This window comes from Lampetra planeri, chromosome 64 (genome assembly GCF_965212315.1).
Source record: "Lampetra planeri chromosome 64, kcLamPlan1.2.h2, whole genome shotgun sequence".
Taxonomy (NCBI): domain Eukaryota; kingdom Metazoa; phylum Chordata; class Hyperoartia; order Petromyzontiformes; family Petromyzontidae; genus Lampetra; species Lampetra planeri.
The window spans coordinates 1025782-1043684 of NC_136170.1; the positions used below are offsets into that span (position 1 = coordinate 1025782).

Sequence of the window (17903 nt, forward strand, 5' to 3'; positions counted from 1 at the left end):
ATTCAGAAGCGACCTGGCCATCACGAATGATAGCCCGACGAAGTGGCCGGTCATCATCACGTGGAAATGTACAGCGGCCGAACACTTGTAAACACGTGGTGACGTTGATCGGAACGTGAAAACCGGAGTAGGACACGGAGAGAAACCCACGCATGGGGAAAAAGAGAGACACACAAAGTCCAAATATACAGCAGCAGGCGTCAGGGTTTGGGATCGAACCCACGACCTCCTGCATACCAGGCGAGGTAGTTAACATCTCCTAGCCACCGTGATGATGATGAGAGACGCAAACTCCAAATATACAGCAGCAGGCGTCAGGGTTTTTGGATCGAACCGACGACCTCCTGCAAACCAGGCGAGGTAGTTAACATTTCCCTGGCCACCGTGGTGATGGTGAGAGAGAGACACGCAAACTCCAAATAGACAGCAGCAGGCGTCAGGGTTTGGGATCGAACCAACGACCTCCTGTACACCAGGCGAGGTAGTTAACATCTCCCTGGCCACCGTGATGAGAGAGAGACGCAAACTCCAAATATACAGCAGTAGGCGTCAGGGTTTGGGATCGAACCAACGACCTCCTGTACACCAGGCGAGGTAGTCAACATCCTGCCCGGCCACCGTGGCGACACCACACGCGCAGGCGTTGACGACGAGCGGGTTCGGTCAATTTGTGTTTTCTCACGCAGACTCAACGGGAAGGGCTACGGAGCACGCGGCGACGGCTACGAGGAGATGCCGGCGGATTAGAGACGTCGAAGTCGACTCATTATCATCATCGTCGTCATCGTCGTCGTCATCGTCGTCGTCATCGTCGTCGTAATCGTCGTCGTCATCGTCGTCGTCATCGTCGTCGTCATCGTCGTCGTCATCGTCGTCGTCATCGTCGTCGTCATCGTCGTCGTCATCGTCGTCGTCATCATCGTCGTCGTCGTGTGGGAATGTAGAGTAGTAGCCAAATGCTCTAAACGCGTGGTGCTGTTGATTCTAAACGTGGAGGGGAAGGAACCGGAGGGTAGGGGTAGTGATAGGAGTAGTGATAGGGGTTGGGCTAGTGATATAGGGTAGGGGTAGTGATAGGGATAGTGATAGGGGTAGTGATAGGGATAGTGATAGGGGTAGTGATAGGGGGAGTGATAGGAGTTGGGGTAGTGATAGAGGTAGTGATAGGGGTAGTGATAGGGGTTGGGGTAGTGATAGGGGTAGTGATAGGGGGAGTGATAGGGGTTGGGGTAGTGATAGGGGTAGTGATAGGGGTAGTGATAGGGGGAGTGATAGGGGTTGGGGTAGTGATAGGTGTAGTGATAGGGGTTGGGGTAGTGATATAGGGTAGGGGTAGTGATTGGGGTTAGTGAAACCAGATGCGGATAGTTGATGCACAAATGGAATATTCACAACTCTGCAGCGGTAGCGTGCGACTGTGTGGGCTCATCCAGAACAGAGGCCATGGTACAATGTGCCACGGACGATGCAATGCCCCCCCATCTACACATACCAAGAAGAAGACATCATCACGGCAGCGACGATGACGATGATACATCCATAATATAAATGTGTCGTTAAACCCGCCAACACCCGACACAGCCAACTAGTAAGGTTTGTCACGTAAACAGAACGTGCCAATTCGTCACTAGTACAGCACTAGTGTATAGTGTAGTGTATAGTAGTGTAGTGTATAGTGTAGTATACTAGTACAGCACTTGTGTATAGTGTAGTGTATAGTGTAGTGTATAGTGTAGTATATAGTGTAGTGTATAGTGTAGTATACTAGTACAGCACTAGTGTATAGTGTAGTGTATAGTGTAGTATACTAGTACAGCACTAGTGTATAGTAGTGTAGTGTGTAGTGTAGTGTATAGTGTAGTATACTGGTACAGCACTAGTGTATAGTGTAGTGTATAGCGTAGTGTATAGTAGTGTAGTGTATAGTGTAGTATACTAGTACAGCACTAGTGTATAGTGTAGTGTATAGTGTAGTGTATAGTGTAGTGTACTAGTACAGCACACCGGTGTGTTGGCGAGCCAAGCCACAACATTTACAATCCGAGTCCGACGTTTCACCAGTAATTACAACCGGCTTCATCAGGCAGACAGCCAGATCTGTGGGGAAGTCCACACGACTCCGCTTGCTCTGTTGTCTGGCCACGACCCACCCGAATGCGAAATTGGAAGTCGTTGCCTCCGCGCCTCCATCAGCTGTGCCGAAAGAAGTATCAACATTTTTTTAAAAAAATAACGTTTCGGGCAACGGTCCTTGTTCAACGGTACTCGTTCGCAGCCAGAGAGACGCGTTGGCTCCTCTCGTATTTGGATATTTTTTCTCTCTCCACTCGGCTCGGGCCAGTGGTGTAAAAACAAAAAACGAAAACCTGTAGAACCAGCCGACACATTCCCTACTTCGGGTGCCCCCCGGCGGGGGGGGGGGGACATTCACGTCCAGCTGCTTAAAGCCTCTTATCGGGGGATGCCATCAGTCTGGCTCTCTCTCTCTCACTCGCACTCTCTCCCGCACTCTCACTCACACTCTCTCTCACTCGCACTCTCACTCACACTCTCTCTCACTCGCACTCTCACTCACACTCTCACTCACACTCTCTCTCACTCGCACTCTCACTCACACTCTCTCACTCATACTCTCTCCGTCTCTCACTCACACTCTCTCCCGCACTCTCACTCACTCTCTCACTCGCACTCTCACTCACACTCTCTCTCACTCACTCACACTCTCTCCGTCTCTCTCTCTCTTTTTACGATCAGAGGAAACAAGAAGATGCTCGGTGTAGTTGGCACTTTGCTTCGTTCATCATTTTGTTTTTTTAATCTTTGCTTTATGTACCCCCCCCCCCCGTCTCTGCCCCCCATCTCTCTCTACCCCCTCTCGTTCTCCCTCTCTTTTTTTCTTTTTTGTTCTTTTTTTCTCTCTCTGGCTCTCTCTCCCTGGCTCTCTCTCTCTCTCTCCTGGCTCTCTCCGTCTGCCGCCCACTTGACGTCTCCCGTCAGGGGCCACGGTGGAATCGACGAAACGCCGCGGGCCAAACGCGGCCCTTGACTTCTTTTCACAGCCTCGTTCCCGTATGTGTGTGTGTATGTATGTGTGTATGTGTGTGTTAATTCAAGAGGCTCATAGAGCCAGACCAAGGCTCGCCTAGGGTTCAGTGTTAATTCAAGAGGCTCATAGAGCCAGACCAAGGCTCCCCTAGGGTTCAGTGTTAATTCAAGAGGCTCATAGAGGCAGACCAAGGCTCGCCTAGGGTTCAGTGTTAATTCAAGAGGCTCATAGAGCCAGACCAAGGCTCCCCTAGGGTTCAGTGTTAATTCAAGAGGCTCATAGAGGCAGACCAAGGCTCCCACAGGGTTCAGTGTTAATTCAAGAGGCTCATAGAGCCAGACCAAGGCTCCCACAGGGTCCAGTGTTAATTCAAGAGGCTCATAGAGTCAGACCAAGGCTCCCCTAGGGTTCAGTGTTAATTCAAGATGCTCATAGAGCCAGACCAAGGCTCCCCTAGGGTTCAGTGTTAATTCAAGAGGCTCATAGAACCAGACCAAGGCTCCCACAGGGTTCAGTGTTAATTCAAGATGCTCAAAAAGCCAGACCAAGGGCCCACGGGCACGGTCAATGTGAAATGGAAGAAAAAAAAACTCCACTGTAAACAAAACATTAAACTCTAAAACTAGAGAATGTTAACCGCTGATAACGACCAAGGCTCACAACGCCCTCCGCCTCTGTGCTCTCAGCCCCCCTCCCCTAATTGTTGCTCATTTGCACATTTTTTTTGTATAGCCCCCCCCCCATACCCAAACCCTCCCGTCCCCAATGAACGCTGAACGTTTTGGGTCAACGTTGGGCCAACCACGGGCCAACGTTGGGCCCAAGCACCGCGGCAGATCGCCCCCCCGCCCCGTCACCACCACGTGGGGGTGGCTGCAACATGCGCGGCTCCACATCACCGCGGGCCCTGCAGCTGATGCAGAGGTCGCAACGGGGTACCCGATACCCGTACCCTACCCGATACCCGGCTACCCGTACCCAGCCGGGTACGGGTACGGGTAGCCGTTTGCGACCCTGGTGCGGCCGGGTACGGGTAGGCCGTGAGTCACTGGTGAGTAACCGTTTGTCACTCATTTCGGGTAGGGAACGGGTACCCATTTGCGACCCTGGTGCGGCCCGGTACGGGTACGGGTAAGGAATCAAAACCCGTTTGCGACCTCTGGGCTGATGGGATGAGTCCAACAAGCAACGTGGTGATGATCGTCAGAGACGAGGGAAGGTGACAGCATCGTCGGGTTTGTGGACTTTGCTTTCTCCTCCCGGTCTTTAGAAATCAACAACAACAACGCGCGTGTTTTAGAGTATTTTGGCCGTCCATAAATGACGTCACGCACCTAGGGGGTTGGGGGGTGAGACATTTGTGACGATGTGTGACGAGGGGGGGGGGTTGAGAAATGTGACGTCACATCAAAATGCGAAACTTTAAATAAATATAGAATTGTTACAACAACACTAATTGTTATAACAACACTCCTACAACATCAGAGTGCAGCGCCACATTAAATACGCACTACAATGACAATAGTTTAAAGCGATTTGAAGCATGTTTTATTTTCAAAATGGAAATATGGTTTTGTGACGTCATATTTGAGGGAGGGTCTGACTTTTTGTGACGCCGTGTGGGGGGGGTAAAAAATCGTCCAAAACCGCGTGACGTCATTTATGGACGGCCCCATAACAGTTTCCACACGTGGTGGTGGTGGTGGTGACGGTCACGAGCCACTGGGTTTGGCTTATGATTTGTGATGGTCAGGGATCGCTTCTGACAAAAAAAGTGGGGCCTTCCCTGGTATAATAAAAAAATGTTTAGTTTAGCACTGAAATCATCGACGATGGCGTGGCAGATGAGTTATTTAGCGAATGATTTAATGCGTGACCTTCACGCAGTGCGAGCACCAGATAGACGAGGGAAATAAATAAATAAGCGATGCTTATTTCGCATAGCTGTGAACCCCTTATCAGTGCCTCGACCTTACTACAGACCGAGTCAGACCCCCCGTGCCCCCTTATACATCTCAACGTTCATCCTGCAAAGTCCCATCACAAGGGAGAAACACAGACAACAACAAAAATGTTTGTTGCCCGCATTGGAACGGCTGTAACGCCGTATGGACCTCAAAACTCAATTTCCCCGTTCTCATTCTTGGTTCTTTCGGTAAAGTCACGTAGAAGGGAAATAATGAAATAATACAAATTAAACATTATAATAATTCTCAACGACGTTTCGGCCACAACGCAAGCAGCCGTCCTCAGTTGAAGAACAGGGCTGTCGGGAAAGACAGCGCCCTCATGATCAATTTCCCTGCACAAGAATACGCGGTAAAACCCTATGGGTTGACAGCTATGATTTTGTGTTGTGTATTAGAGGGGATTGTGTTGAACTATGACCCATATCTTGCGTATAGGAGGACCCTTGCCTCTAAACACCCGGGGAGTTCATTCACTGATGAGACACTGTCAGGTCGAAACCGTTTCAAGATGATTTTCGCTCGTGTTGTACCAATGCTGTTAACATTACGCACTCCCAAGTAGCCTGCGTGCGTGAAGGACGCTGCTACTGGGCAGTTGGAGGCCGTCGCCTTTCCACCAACAACGGGGGGCAGATGAGGCGGCGCTCACAACAACGAGCGGAGCGCCAGGGCGGATAAAATGCACAGTAGGGGGTACAGGTGGTGCATCTGCCAGCCATCTCAGTCAGCCAACCCATGGCACCTGCTGGGTCTGTCCCGTGGCCTCCCGCCAGCATTGAGCCTTCGACTCTTCACGTGATAGCCTCAAAGTGCACCTGGCCTGGCACGGGCGCCGTGGTGACCTCACCGTCACTTATTGGTTAGTGGCGGTTGTTATTGGCGGAACAGATCGCGGTGAGGATTTGGCGAATTGTCTGCTTATCATTTGTATAACTTAGCAGGGAGGGGAGAGCCTTTATAGCACGGTGGTTCTGAACCATGGGGTGAATTCAGCACCCTCCCTGATGCCCTTTCTGGGGGTGCGAGACACGGACAGATTTGTTTTTGAGAAGGTACATCATCAACAACACAAATTAATCACGGGGACAGCGGCCTGTATATTATAAATGCTCCGACACGTGCATTGCCCTGGTGCTGTTCGTCTTTTTGGCGTCGTTCTCTGGCCTGACACTGCAGGCGAGACTAGGCCATGAAGAAGTCTACTTTCTCTGGTGTAGGCCAATCAGTTTTAAAGGCGACGCATCAAATCATTATCACAGCATGTGTGTTTGCACGTTCACCACCAAGTACTGTGTGGTGGTTAATTCGAACTTGATTCCTAGCAAAGGATGTTTATTTGGCGTTTGGACATCTTAACACAACTCCTGTTGTATTGCCGCATTTTGATGCTGCCCAAAAAGTTGTCCCATGCTGTAGCTGCTCACGCAGAGCTACAAATGTTCCGACACGTGCGGCTTTTTGGCGTCGTTCTCTGGCCTGACACTGCTAGTGAATCAGTCAGTCTCAAAGACAATGCCGCATCTATGATGAGAAGATGTTATTTTTTTGGCAGTATCAAAATATAACACGATGTTTATCGGTGGGAAATAAACTTCTGGTTCTGATTTCCCCCCCTTCTCACCCCCCATCCCCCCACTCTCCCCCCCTCTCACCCCCTCTCACCCCCCCCCCCTCTCTCTCACCCCCATCCGCTACGGAGCTGCTTTGATGAACAATCGAAACGACGTCGTACTCAGATTGTAAAGTTGTGGCTTGGCTCTCCAACACACAACCGATTAGTGCTGTACTAGTATACTACACTATACACTACACTATACACTACACTACACACTACACTATACACTATACACTACACACTACACTATACACTAGTGCTGTACTAGTATACTACATTATACACTACACTATGCACTAGTGTTGTACTCGTATACTACATTATATACTACACTATACACTAGTGCTGTACTAGTATACTACATTATACACTACACTATTATACACTACACTACACACTACACTATACACTAGTGCTGTACTAGTACACTACACTATACACTACACTATACACTAGTGCTGTACTAGTATACTACACTATACACCACACTATACACTACACTATACACTAGTGCTGTACTAGTATACTACACTATACACCACACTACACACTAGTGCTGTACTAGTAACGAATTGGCCACGTTCTGTTCACGTGACAAACCCCTCACAAGTTGGCTGTGTCGGGTGGTGGCGGGTTTTAACGACACACATATATTTACGCGATCTAACCCAACAAACAACGTCTATCATGGATGAATTTGGCCGCGAAATCCTCCTCCTACTACGTGTTTAACTCGCGTCGGAACATCCGGGCATGGGCAGTCGTCGTTGTCGGCCGGTTCGAACCTCCGTGAGATCTTTGGGGGGGTTTGAATTCCTGGCTCCCACTTGAAGATAGGAATCAGGTCTCAAGTGGCGAGACTGTGAGCGCCGTGAGTGAGCACGTGTGTGTGTGCGTGTGTGCGCGTGTGTAGCCTCTAGCAGACTGTTGGGGCAAGCGCTGTTCGCGAGTAGCAGCGCCTATGAAGGCCGGCACGGTATGCGAAGGGGTGGGTGGCCAGCACCACGTCCGAACGCCTTTGTCTCCACAGTGGCGATGTTTACTGCACACCGCACCAGGTACTCGTTTTAGGCTGAGTCAACCTAGGACCGGTTGAGATAATCGTCACCGGTGTTCGCCGTGGGCGGGAATCGAACTCGGGTCGCCGGGTTCGCAGCGCGGCGTGTTAACCGCTGCACCGCCGCTCACCACTCTCACCCACTCACCCACTCATCCACATACTCGGCTACCACACTGCAGGTCACAAAACCCACTCACCCACTCTCACCTCTCATTCACCCACTCACCCACTCTCTCACCACACTGCAGGTCACAACACCCACTCACCTACTCACTCACCTCTCACTCACCCACTCTCTCACCACACTGCAGGTCACAACATTCACTCACCGACTCACTCACCTCTCACTCACTCACCTCTCACTCACTCAGCCACTCACCCACGCTCTCACCACCCTGCAGGTCACAACATTCACTCACCGACTCACTCACCTCTCACCCACTCACCCACTTACCCACCCACCTCTCACCCACTCACCTCTCACTCACTCAGCCACTCACCCACTCAGCGACTCACCCCCTCTCTCACCACACTGCAGGTCACAACACGTCCCTTTACGCCTCTTCCCTCGCACGGCTCCTCTTCGGAATTCCCTCCCTCCGGAGGAAATCCTATGAGCTAGGAAGCTCTTTGTGTTTGACACAGACGTCCACGGCCACGTTAGGGGCGGGTAAGAAAACGCCCGTGGGGTTAGCGGAGAGCGAGGTTTGCCGCTCGTCTTTGATGCCTGCCGCGAGTTTTTGATGTCTGGTGGAGGGGTGGGTGATGGTGGTGGTGGGGGTGCTGGTGCTGGGGGTGCTGGTGGTGGGGATGAAATTTGCGACGCGCTAAAGCGAAGCATTTCGTCTCGCGCCGCCTAAATCCGAAGGCTACGCGAAAAATGCGGATAATGCGAGAAGTGACGACTTGAAGGGAGGAGAGGGAGGAGAGGGAGAGGGGACAGAGAGAGAGAAAGGGGGAGGAAAGAGGAGAGAGAGGGGAGAGAGAAAAGAAGAGAAAGTGAGGGAGGAGAGAGAGAGAGGGGAGAGATGAGAAAAAAGAAATGATGAACGAAGCAAAGTGCCGACTACGCCGAGCATCTTCTTGTTTCCACTGATCGTAAAAAAAAGAGAGAGGAGAGAGGGAGGAGAAAGTGAGAGCGGAGTTCCCTCTCTCGTCACGCGGCTAATAAACGAGCCCACATCGTGGTACGTGTCTGTATGTTGAATTTCTTTCGCACCGTACGTAGCCAACCGCGCTAATCGGAGGTGCGGGGAAAGGACAACAAACTAAACACAAAAAACTCAGTTCTAAAGAAATGAGTTTGTCAATGCAGATGATGATGATTTAAAAGTGCATCACAGCTCCCAGTGGCTTCCAAATATGGGATGAAAGAGCATTCCAGACGGCCGCAGAAGCAGCGCTTCTCAAAGCGCGCGGCGATGTGGTGAACGCCGTTGCCCGATGGTGAACCAAACGTGTAGTGTATTGTGTAGTTTATAGTGTAGTGTATAGTAGTGTAGTTTATAGTGTAGTGTATAGTGTAGTGTAGAGTAGTGTAGTTTATAGTGTAGTGTATAGTGTAGTGTAGAGTAGTGTAGTTTATAGTGTAGTGTATAGTAGTGTAGCGTATTGTGTAGTGTATAGTGTAGTATATAGTAGTGTAGTTTATAGTGTAGTGTATAGTGTAGTGTAGAGTAGTGTAGTTTATAGTGTAGTGTATAGTGTAGTGTATAGTAGTGTAGTTTATAGTGTAGTGTATAGTAGTGTATAGTGTAGTGTATAGTAGTGTAGTTTATAGTGTAGTGTATAGTGTAGTGTAGAGTAGTGTAGTTTATAGTGTAGTGTATAGTAGTGTAGTTTATAGTGTAGTGTATAGTAGTGTAGTTTATAGTGTAGTGTATAGTAGTGTAGCGTATTGTGTAGTGTATAGTGTAGTATATAGTAGTGTAGTTTATAGTGTAGTGTATAGTGTAGTGTAGAGTAGTGTAGTTTATAGTGTAGTGTATAGTGTAGTGTATAGTAGTGTAGTTTATAGTGTAGTGTATAGTAGTGTAGTGTATAGTGTAGTGTATAGTAGTGTAGTTTATAGTGTAGTGTATAGTGTAGTGTAGAGTAGTGTAGTTTATAGTGTAGTGTATAGTAGTGTAGTTTATAGTGTAGTGTATAGTAGTGTAGTTTATAGTGTAGTGTATAGTAGTGTAGCGTATTGTGTAGTGTATAGTGTAGTGTATAGTAGTGTAGTTTATAGTGTAGTGTATAGTAGTGTAGTGTATAGTAGTGTAGTGTAAAGTAGTGTAGTGTATAGTAGTGTAGTGTAAAGTAGTGTAGTGTATAGTGTAGTGTGTAGTCGTATAGTGTAGTGTATAGTAGTGTATAGTGTAGTGTAAAGTAGTGTAGTGTATAGTGTAGTGTAAAGTAGTGTAGTGTATAGTATAGTGTCTATAGCATCTGAAAGTGCCGCGCGATGATGCGGCGACCGCCGTCTTTTATTCAACGGTTTAGCCAAAAGCCGCTGCCGCTGCGGCGATGAGCGGAGTGTCGCGTGGCGATGGCTTCGAGCCCCTTGACGAGATCGGCAGCGAGGCGTCGTTGTGTTCGTCCGAAAGCGCGTGTTACGTGGACCCCCGTGTTACGTTGACCCCCCCCCCCCACCACGAAGTTCCAGGCGCTAATCGTCGCGAAGGAATTTGCGCAAAGTCGTGGGCCAATGACCGCCGAAGTGCCGAACGTCGGCCAGCACATCGCGATCGTCACCGTCCGTCGCAGCTGACCGCACGCGAGAGAATCTCGGCGCGGTGTTCGGCGGTCAGGGTGATTGACGAGCCGTGCACGGCGCGCTGGATGCATGCCCCGTCACTCGGTCACTCGCCGTGGCCGGGCAGCCGTCCTCCCCGTAGCTCGTCCATGGCCACTGCAAATGATTTAACTGTCGCCGCCAGTTTCGCAGCTTCGATTTCATTCACCCCACGTGGTCTGCATGTAGGTTAGACTTCTTTCTTACCGTACGTGGCTCAACCTTGCTAATCGGAGGTGCAGGAGACTCACTGTTTTGTCTCATCCACCATGCCTCACTCACCCACTCACAACTCACTCACCCCACTCACCCCACTCAACTCACTCACCCACTCACAACTCACTCACCCACTCAACTCACTCACCCCACTCAACTCACTCACCTCACTCACAACTCACTCACCCACTCAACTCACTCACCCAGTCAACTCACTCACCCCACTCACCCCACTCAACTCACTCACCCACTCACAACTCACTCAACTCACTCACCCACTCAACTCACTCACCCCACTCAACTCACTCACCCACTCACAACTCACTCACCCACTCACAACTCACTCACCCACTCAACTCACTCACCTCACTCACAACTCACTCACCCAGTCAACTCACTCACCCAGTCAACTCACTCACCCCACTCAACTCAGTCACCCACTCACAACTCACTCAACTCACTCACCCCACTCAACTCACTCACCCAGTCAACTCACTCACCCCACTCAACTCACTCACCCCACTCAACTCAGTCACTGGATTGCGGGTACAGTAGTTGCGTAATCCCCGCACATCGTAATTATAATATATTGTTATTACTATCAATTATAATATTGTAATTACAATATATTAGATTATATAATATTATAATTATAATATATTTATACTTACAGTGAATTATAATAAATTGTAATTATAAAGTCTAAACCGTGCATCCGATCGTTTATCCCAACGAAGAGTTTGGGGAGTTTCTCTCTCTCTCTCTCCTGGTGATCAGAGAGCTTTGAGGAGTTGAGTGATTCGGGACCCTTTAACATCTTGAGCCGTGGATGACAGAGGGAGTGAGACAGACGGAGAAACAGACACAGAGAGAGAGAGAGACATTTTAAAAAGGGCAACTTTGTTGAGGATTCTGGAGACCCCATTCTTTTGGTGGCCAAAATTGCTGTTAAATAAAATGCTCCCTGTATCTGACAAAACATCTTTGAGACGTGAAGTGTTTAGACATCTTCGTGTCGGGAAAGTGCCCGGGGCTCCGCGACGCACACACACACACAGAGAGAGTCAATGTAAGGCACAGTGGCCTTTTTTTAGTCGCTGTGTATCTTCACGACTGCCACGGCAATTACCGCCTCTCACCCAGAACTTGGATCGCGCGACACTTGAGATGCGGTGAGCCCCCCACTGCCCCCCCCACCAAACCCCATCATCCGCTGCCGAGATCTGGAAAGCTAAGCGAAAGTTGAGCCTGGTCAGTCCTTGGATGGGCGACCGCCACCACCATCGCCGCCACCACCACCACCGCCACCACCACTATAACCACCACCACCACCACCGCCGCCACCACCACCGCCACTATCACCGCCACCACCACCACCACTGCCACCACCACCACCGACCCGTCAGCCGGCCAGCCAGCAACCACGCATATTGAAACAGTTCGTGTGGATTGTACGGGGAATGTATGGGGATGAACATTTAAATGAGACTCTAAACAAAGGGACCCAAACACAACAACAACATCAACAACAACAACCGCCTGTTCGCCACCAAGTGGCGGTGACGTCACCGCGGCGCTTGTGCCAGGCTAGGTGCACTTCGAGGCCACCGCGTGAAGTGTCGTAAGGCTCGCTGCTGGCACGAGGAGGTGACGGCACAGACCCGGCAGGTGCCAATGGGCTGAGTGACTGCGATGGCCTGACGGATGCAGCAGCTGTGCTGCCCCATTAAGAGACAAACACGACATGAATCGTCCCATTTCACAAACAACAGAACTCAAACCCGTTCCTCGGCGAAACTGCGCGGCCTTAGAAGGCGGAGAAAATATAAATATAATGGGCAAAGTTTCCGAGCAAATGGCAAAGTTCAGAAATTGTGCTCGCGATGTGGCCTTGGCACATTCGTCTATAAAACGAAACTTTTCACGATTTTTTTGTTCATTTGACCAGATGCAAGGGCCTTTCAGAAGCGACCTGGCGATCACAAATGATAGCTCAACGAAATGACTTATCATCATCACCATCACCACGTGGACATTGAAGACACAGCGGCAAAATAACTCAAAACGCGTGGTGACGTTGAATTGAAATGTGGAGGAGGAGGAGGGGGAAAAAACCGGAGGACCCGGAGAAAAATCCCCGTGACCACGGAGAGAGAGGCAGAGAGAAAGAGACTTCAACTCCACACGGCGATGAGCGTGGTACGATCACTCACCCTGTCCGTCTTCCACGTCGTCTGGGCTCATCCCTCCACTCTGCCCCACCGCAGCCACAGTCACCGTCATCATCATCATCAGCATCATCATCAGCAGTGGCATCACCATCCGAGTCCTCACCCCCGACGTAGGCTCTGTTCTACGAGCCCGATGCATCGCTGCCGGATCCTCATGAAGGACAACACGGTGCTGATGATCGTGTTGATGGCAGTGGTGGTTGATGTTGATGATGATGGTGGTGGCGATGCACGCTACAGGTACCACCACTGCACCACGGCAGACGTCAACTTCGACAAAGTATGTTACTCCGGCACTGAGGTTAAGCGCGATTCTGGGGATAATTAACTGTGTTGACGTTTCTTCGTCTGGCATGCGTGACTATGGCGGTGCTGTTGATGCCTAAAGAGGTCTTCGTTTCTCTCGAGCTGTCTGTAGAGCCCTACAGCTGTGGCTTGTCAAGCTCTCAGCAGCAGCACATCTTGCCAGCTCTTCAAACGGTCTACAGGTGCTGGGGATAAGAGGCTTGGATGTACGTTCAACAGTTCTGGACGAAAGTCGAACCAAAAATGATCTTGACAAGATGAAATTAGCTCTTCGACCACGCGCCGAGAAGATGTCTTCACATATCTCCTCCTCGATTATGTTCACATAACAAAAACGCGCGGCCAATAACTAAAAAAAACTCGCAAACAAAATCCCCCTTCCCCCCTCCGCCGCCCGATCTTCTCAGCGAAGTCGACAACACGTTTAGAGACGAGACGAGACCGCAATGGGGCAAGTTCTCTTCTGCGTCGCAAGAAGGCTCGCTCCTCCTCGAGCGAATCACACAAATCGCGCTCACAGCAGCGTCGTCATTACAGCAGCAGCAGGAGCAGCACGACTCCCTCCCCCCCACCACCTCTTTGTGACGATGTCGTTGTAGTCGTCGCGTGCGTTGTTGTCAGAGGCTTGTGGCGGCGGCGAGCGAGAGGCGGGACTGCCGGAACGAGTCGCAGCTGCTGCTGCTGCTTGCGCTGGCGAGAGAGCGAGCAAGTGGCGAGTGGAGGTGCCTTGCCTCCTCCCTCCCCGCGGTCTGTGAGAGAGTGAGAGAGAGAGTGGAGGGCCCCCCGACTCCCCCTCCCCCCACGTGTGAGTGGAGGTGCCTCTCCCTGTGTGTGAGTGGAGGTGCCTCTCCCTATGTGAGTAGAGGTGCCTCTCCCTGTGTGAGTGGAGGTGCTTCTCCCTGTGTGAGTGGAGGTGCCTCTCCCTGTGTGAGTGGAGGTGCCTCTCCCTGTGTGAGTGGAGGTGCCTCTCCCTGTGTGAGTGGAGGTGCCTCTCCCTGTGTGAGTGGAGGTGCCTCTCCCTGTGTGTGAGTGGAGGTGCCTCTCCCTGTGTGTAAGTGGAGGTGCCTCTCCCTGTGTGAGTGGAGGTGCCTCCCCCTGTGTGTGAGTGGAGGTGCCTCCCCCTGTGTGTGAGTGGAGGTGCCTCTCCCTGTGTGTGAGTGGAGGTGCCTCCCCCTGTGTGTGAGTGGAGGTGCCTCTCCCTGTGTGTGAGTGGAGGTGCCTCTCCCTGTGTGTAAGTGGAGGTGCCTCTCCCTGTGTGTAAGTGGAGGTGCCTCTCCCTGTGTGTAAGTGGAGGTGCCTCTCCCTGTGTGTGAGTGGAGGTGCCTCTCTCTGTGTGTGAGTGGAGGTGCCTCTCCCTGTGTGTAAGTGGAGGTGCCTCTCCCTGTGTGTGAGTGGGGGTGCCTCTCCCTGTGTGTAAGTGGAGGTAAAGGAAACACCGCGTTACAGCAAACACGCGTCCGAGTGCGAACACCCGTTAAGCGAGGACTTGCCGTTCAATCAAATTCACGTGTTTTTCCTGCAGATACTGCGAGTGAATGACCTTATAAAAAAAAAACAGCAATGCCACCATATGTGGAATTAAATTAAATACAAGTTGCCTCCACGTAAAGAATGCGGATAAATTGATGCTCCAGCTACTCTTGCCACTCCGGGAGATAGAAGGGGCGACGTCTGATAAGGGACCGTCCATAAATGACGTCACGCACCTAGGGGGGGGGGTGTTGAGAAATGTGACGTCACATCAATGCGCAACTTTAAATAAATATAGACAACACGTTCTACTTAATTAAATAGACTTTTTAATAAATGTTTTCTCCTGCAACATCAGAGTGCAGCGCCACATTAAATACGCACTACAATGACAATAGTTTGAAGCGATTTCAAGCATGTTTTATTTGGGGGGGAGGGGGGCAGAGCTTTGTGACGTCATATTTGAGGGGGGGGTCTGACTTTTTGTGACGCTGTGTGACGACGGGGGGGGGTCAAAATCGTCCTAAATCGCGTGACGTCATTTATGGACGGCCCCTAACCCACCGCAGCATCCCCCATTGACAAAGTGACCTCCGGCTCAAATGAGCATTGAGGCATTTGAGCTCAGCCCTGAGTCAGTGGTGGAAATTCCACATTCCTATGGCGGGGGGGGGGGAGATTTGTATCCATCGGACAACCACCGTTGACCACCCTACAATATGGTACATATTTTATCGACCTCGGTAAGGATGGTGAGCCGAGTCAACCCCCTGTAGCACATGTTGTTATAAAGGGGCCCTAAATAAAAAAACACGTAAATATTAAAACACACAATTTTAACTTGCACACTAAAGTAATTGCATTTTTTCATTTGCTATACAGCCAGATAGTACGGCAAATATCTAACCTTAAACACCCGGTCTTTCATAAAAGTTGAAGGCAGTATAGTACTATAGTAATAGAGCAAGTGCAGAATCACTGAACCGGAATTGATAGCTTGAAAGCATTTAGCGCGGGGCCCTTGAAAGTGCGGGGCCCGTAGCCACTACATATATAACTACGACATGTGTAGTAGCTATTGTTGCTACGAGGATAATCCGGCACTGTGTCCAACCCTGGCGACTGCCACACGAACTGGCTTGGCTGGTCTGTCAGTCCGCAGCTCAAAGGCGTGCAACCAATGCCAGGACATCACTGCCCCCTAACGACGACACACGCGGTTCACAGTCAGAGTCTTTTATTTAGACCCGAGGAGCAACGAACAGCAGCACTGTTTTCACAGATGTTCATCGGTACCTCAATGCCTACTCGTTCTACCCTCCGCCGCAGATGTTGACTACCTCGCCTGGTATGCAGGAGGTCGTTGGTTCGATCCAGACCCTGACGATGCCTGCTGCTATGTATTTGGAGTTTGCGTGTCACTCTCTGATCATCATCACTGCGTTGCCTCGATGTTAACTACCTCGCCTGGTATACAGGAGGCCGTGGGTTCGATCCCGACCCTGACGCCTGCTGCTGTATATTTGGAGTTTGCGTGTCTCTCTCTCTCATCATCATCACGGTGGCTAGGAGATGTCAACTCCCTCGCCTGGTATGCAGGAAGGTCGTGGGTTCGATCCCGACCCTGACGTTGCCTGCTGCTGTATATTTGGAGTTTGCGTGTCTCTCTCTCACATCATCATTACGGTGGCTAGGAGATGTTAACTACCTCGTCTGGTCTACAGGAGGTCGTGGGTTCGATGCCGACCTGACGCCTGCTGTATATTTGGAGTTTGCGTGTCTCTCTCTCTCTCATCATCATCACGGTGGCTAGGAGATGTTAACTCCCTCGCCTGGTATGCAGGAGGTCGTGGGTTCGATCCCGACGTTGACGATGCCTGCTGCTGCTGTATACTTGGAGTCTGCGTCTCTCTCTTTCCCCGTGGTCGCGTGGATTTTTCTCCGGGTCCTCCAGTTTTTCCCTCCACATTTAGAATCAACGTCACCACGCGTCTATAGTATTTGGCAGAGGTGTGGACTCGAGTCATGTGACTTGGACTCGAGTCAGACTCGAGTCATGAATTTGATGACTTGCGACTCGACTTGGACTTGCATAACAATGACTTTGTCCCACCTCTGGTATTTGGCTACTGATATAAATTCCCACGTGATATTTATCCACTTTGTTGAACTATAATAATGTGGGACGGCCAGGTCACTTCTGAAAAAAGAAGCTACGCAGCTCAGCGGGACCTTACCTGGCACAATAACACGAGGCTGTTCTCGTCACGTGGTACAGGGGTGGTCTAGATGTCTCGTGAACCCCATTTAATTATCCTAATGAAAAATGTTAAGTAAAGTTCAAATGATGTTAGGGGCCGTCCACAAATGACGTCACGCTATTTTGGACGATTTTTGACCCCCCCCCCCCCCTTCGTCACACGACGTCACAAAAAGTCAGACCCCCCCTCACAAAGCTCTGCCCCCCCCCCAAAAAAAAAAAACATGCTTCAAATCGCTTTAAACTATTGTCATTGTAGTGCGTATTTAATGTGGCGCTGCACTCTGATGTAGGAGAAAACATTTATTAAAAAGTCGACTTAATTAAGTAGAACGTGTTGTCTATATTCATTTAAAGTTGCGAATTTTGATGTGACGTCACATTTCTCACCCCCCCCCCTCCTCCTCGTCACACATCGTCACAAATGTCTGACCCCCCCCCCCTAGGTGTGTGACGTCATTTATGGACGACCCCTGACAGGTCAATTTAATTGAGTCACAAGTCATCTGGACCAACCTGAACTTGCTTTGGGAATCTTAAATTATAATTTGTTTTAAGACGATGCAGCAGTGTCTCGAGTTTCTGGGAGGAGAGACAAAGGCAGCAGTGTCTCTCAAGATATAAAGAGCTTTAGGGTTCATCGGATTTATCCAGAAAACACATTCCTGCGGAGGGAGCTGGTAGGAACGTTGGGTTGCTCGGTCAATGACCAGGGTCAACGGCGGCGTGGTGTATTCCGCAAATATGCCCCCGACTGTGAGGGCGGGCACAAGCCGGCGTGAGTAGGTTAAACGTTTAGTTTTATAAGGGCACCACGGGGTGACCAGCCCCTCCCCACCCAGCCCCACCCCTCCCACCCCCCACCCAGCCCCTCCCCACCCTCCCCACCCAACCCCTTCCCACCCAACCCCACCCTCCCCACCCTCCCCACCCAGCCCCTCCCTCCCCACCCA

At 50.5% G+C, this 17903-nt stretch overlaps 1 protein-coding gene across 1 annotated transcript in view; it reads right to left on the reverse strand.

Annotated features, from left to right (window-relative positions):
• Positions 1-13962, reverse strand: part of LOC144737021 (kielin/chordin-like protein) — a 110258-nt gene extending 96296 nt beyond the window's left edge. The window contains 1 exon segment of the mRNA XM_078619671.1: positions 12897-13962. Coding sequence (XP_078475797.1) covers positions 12897-13269 — 373 coding nt within the window. The 5' untranslated portion in view covers positions 13270-13962.
• Between the last annotated feature and the right edge of the window lie 3941 nt (positions 13963-17903).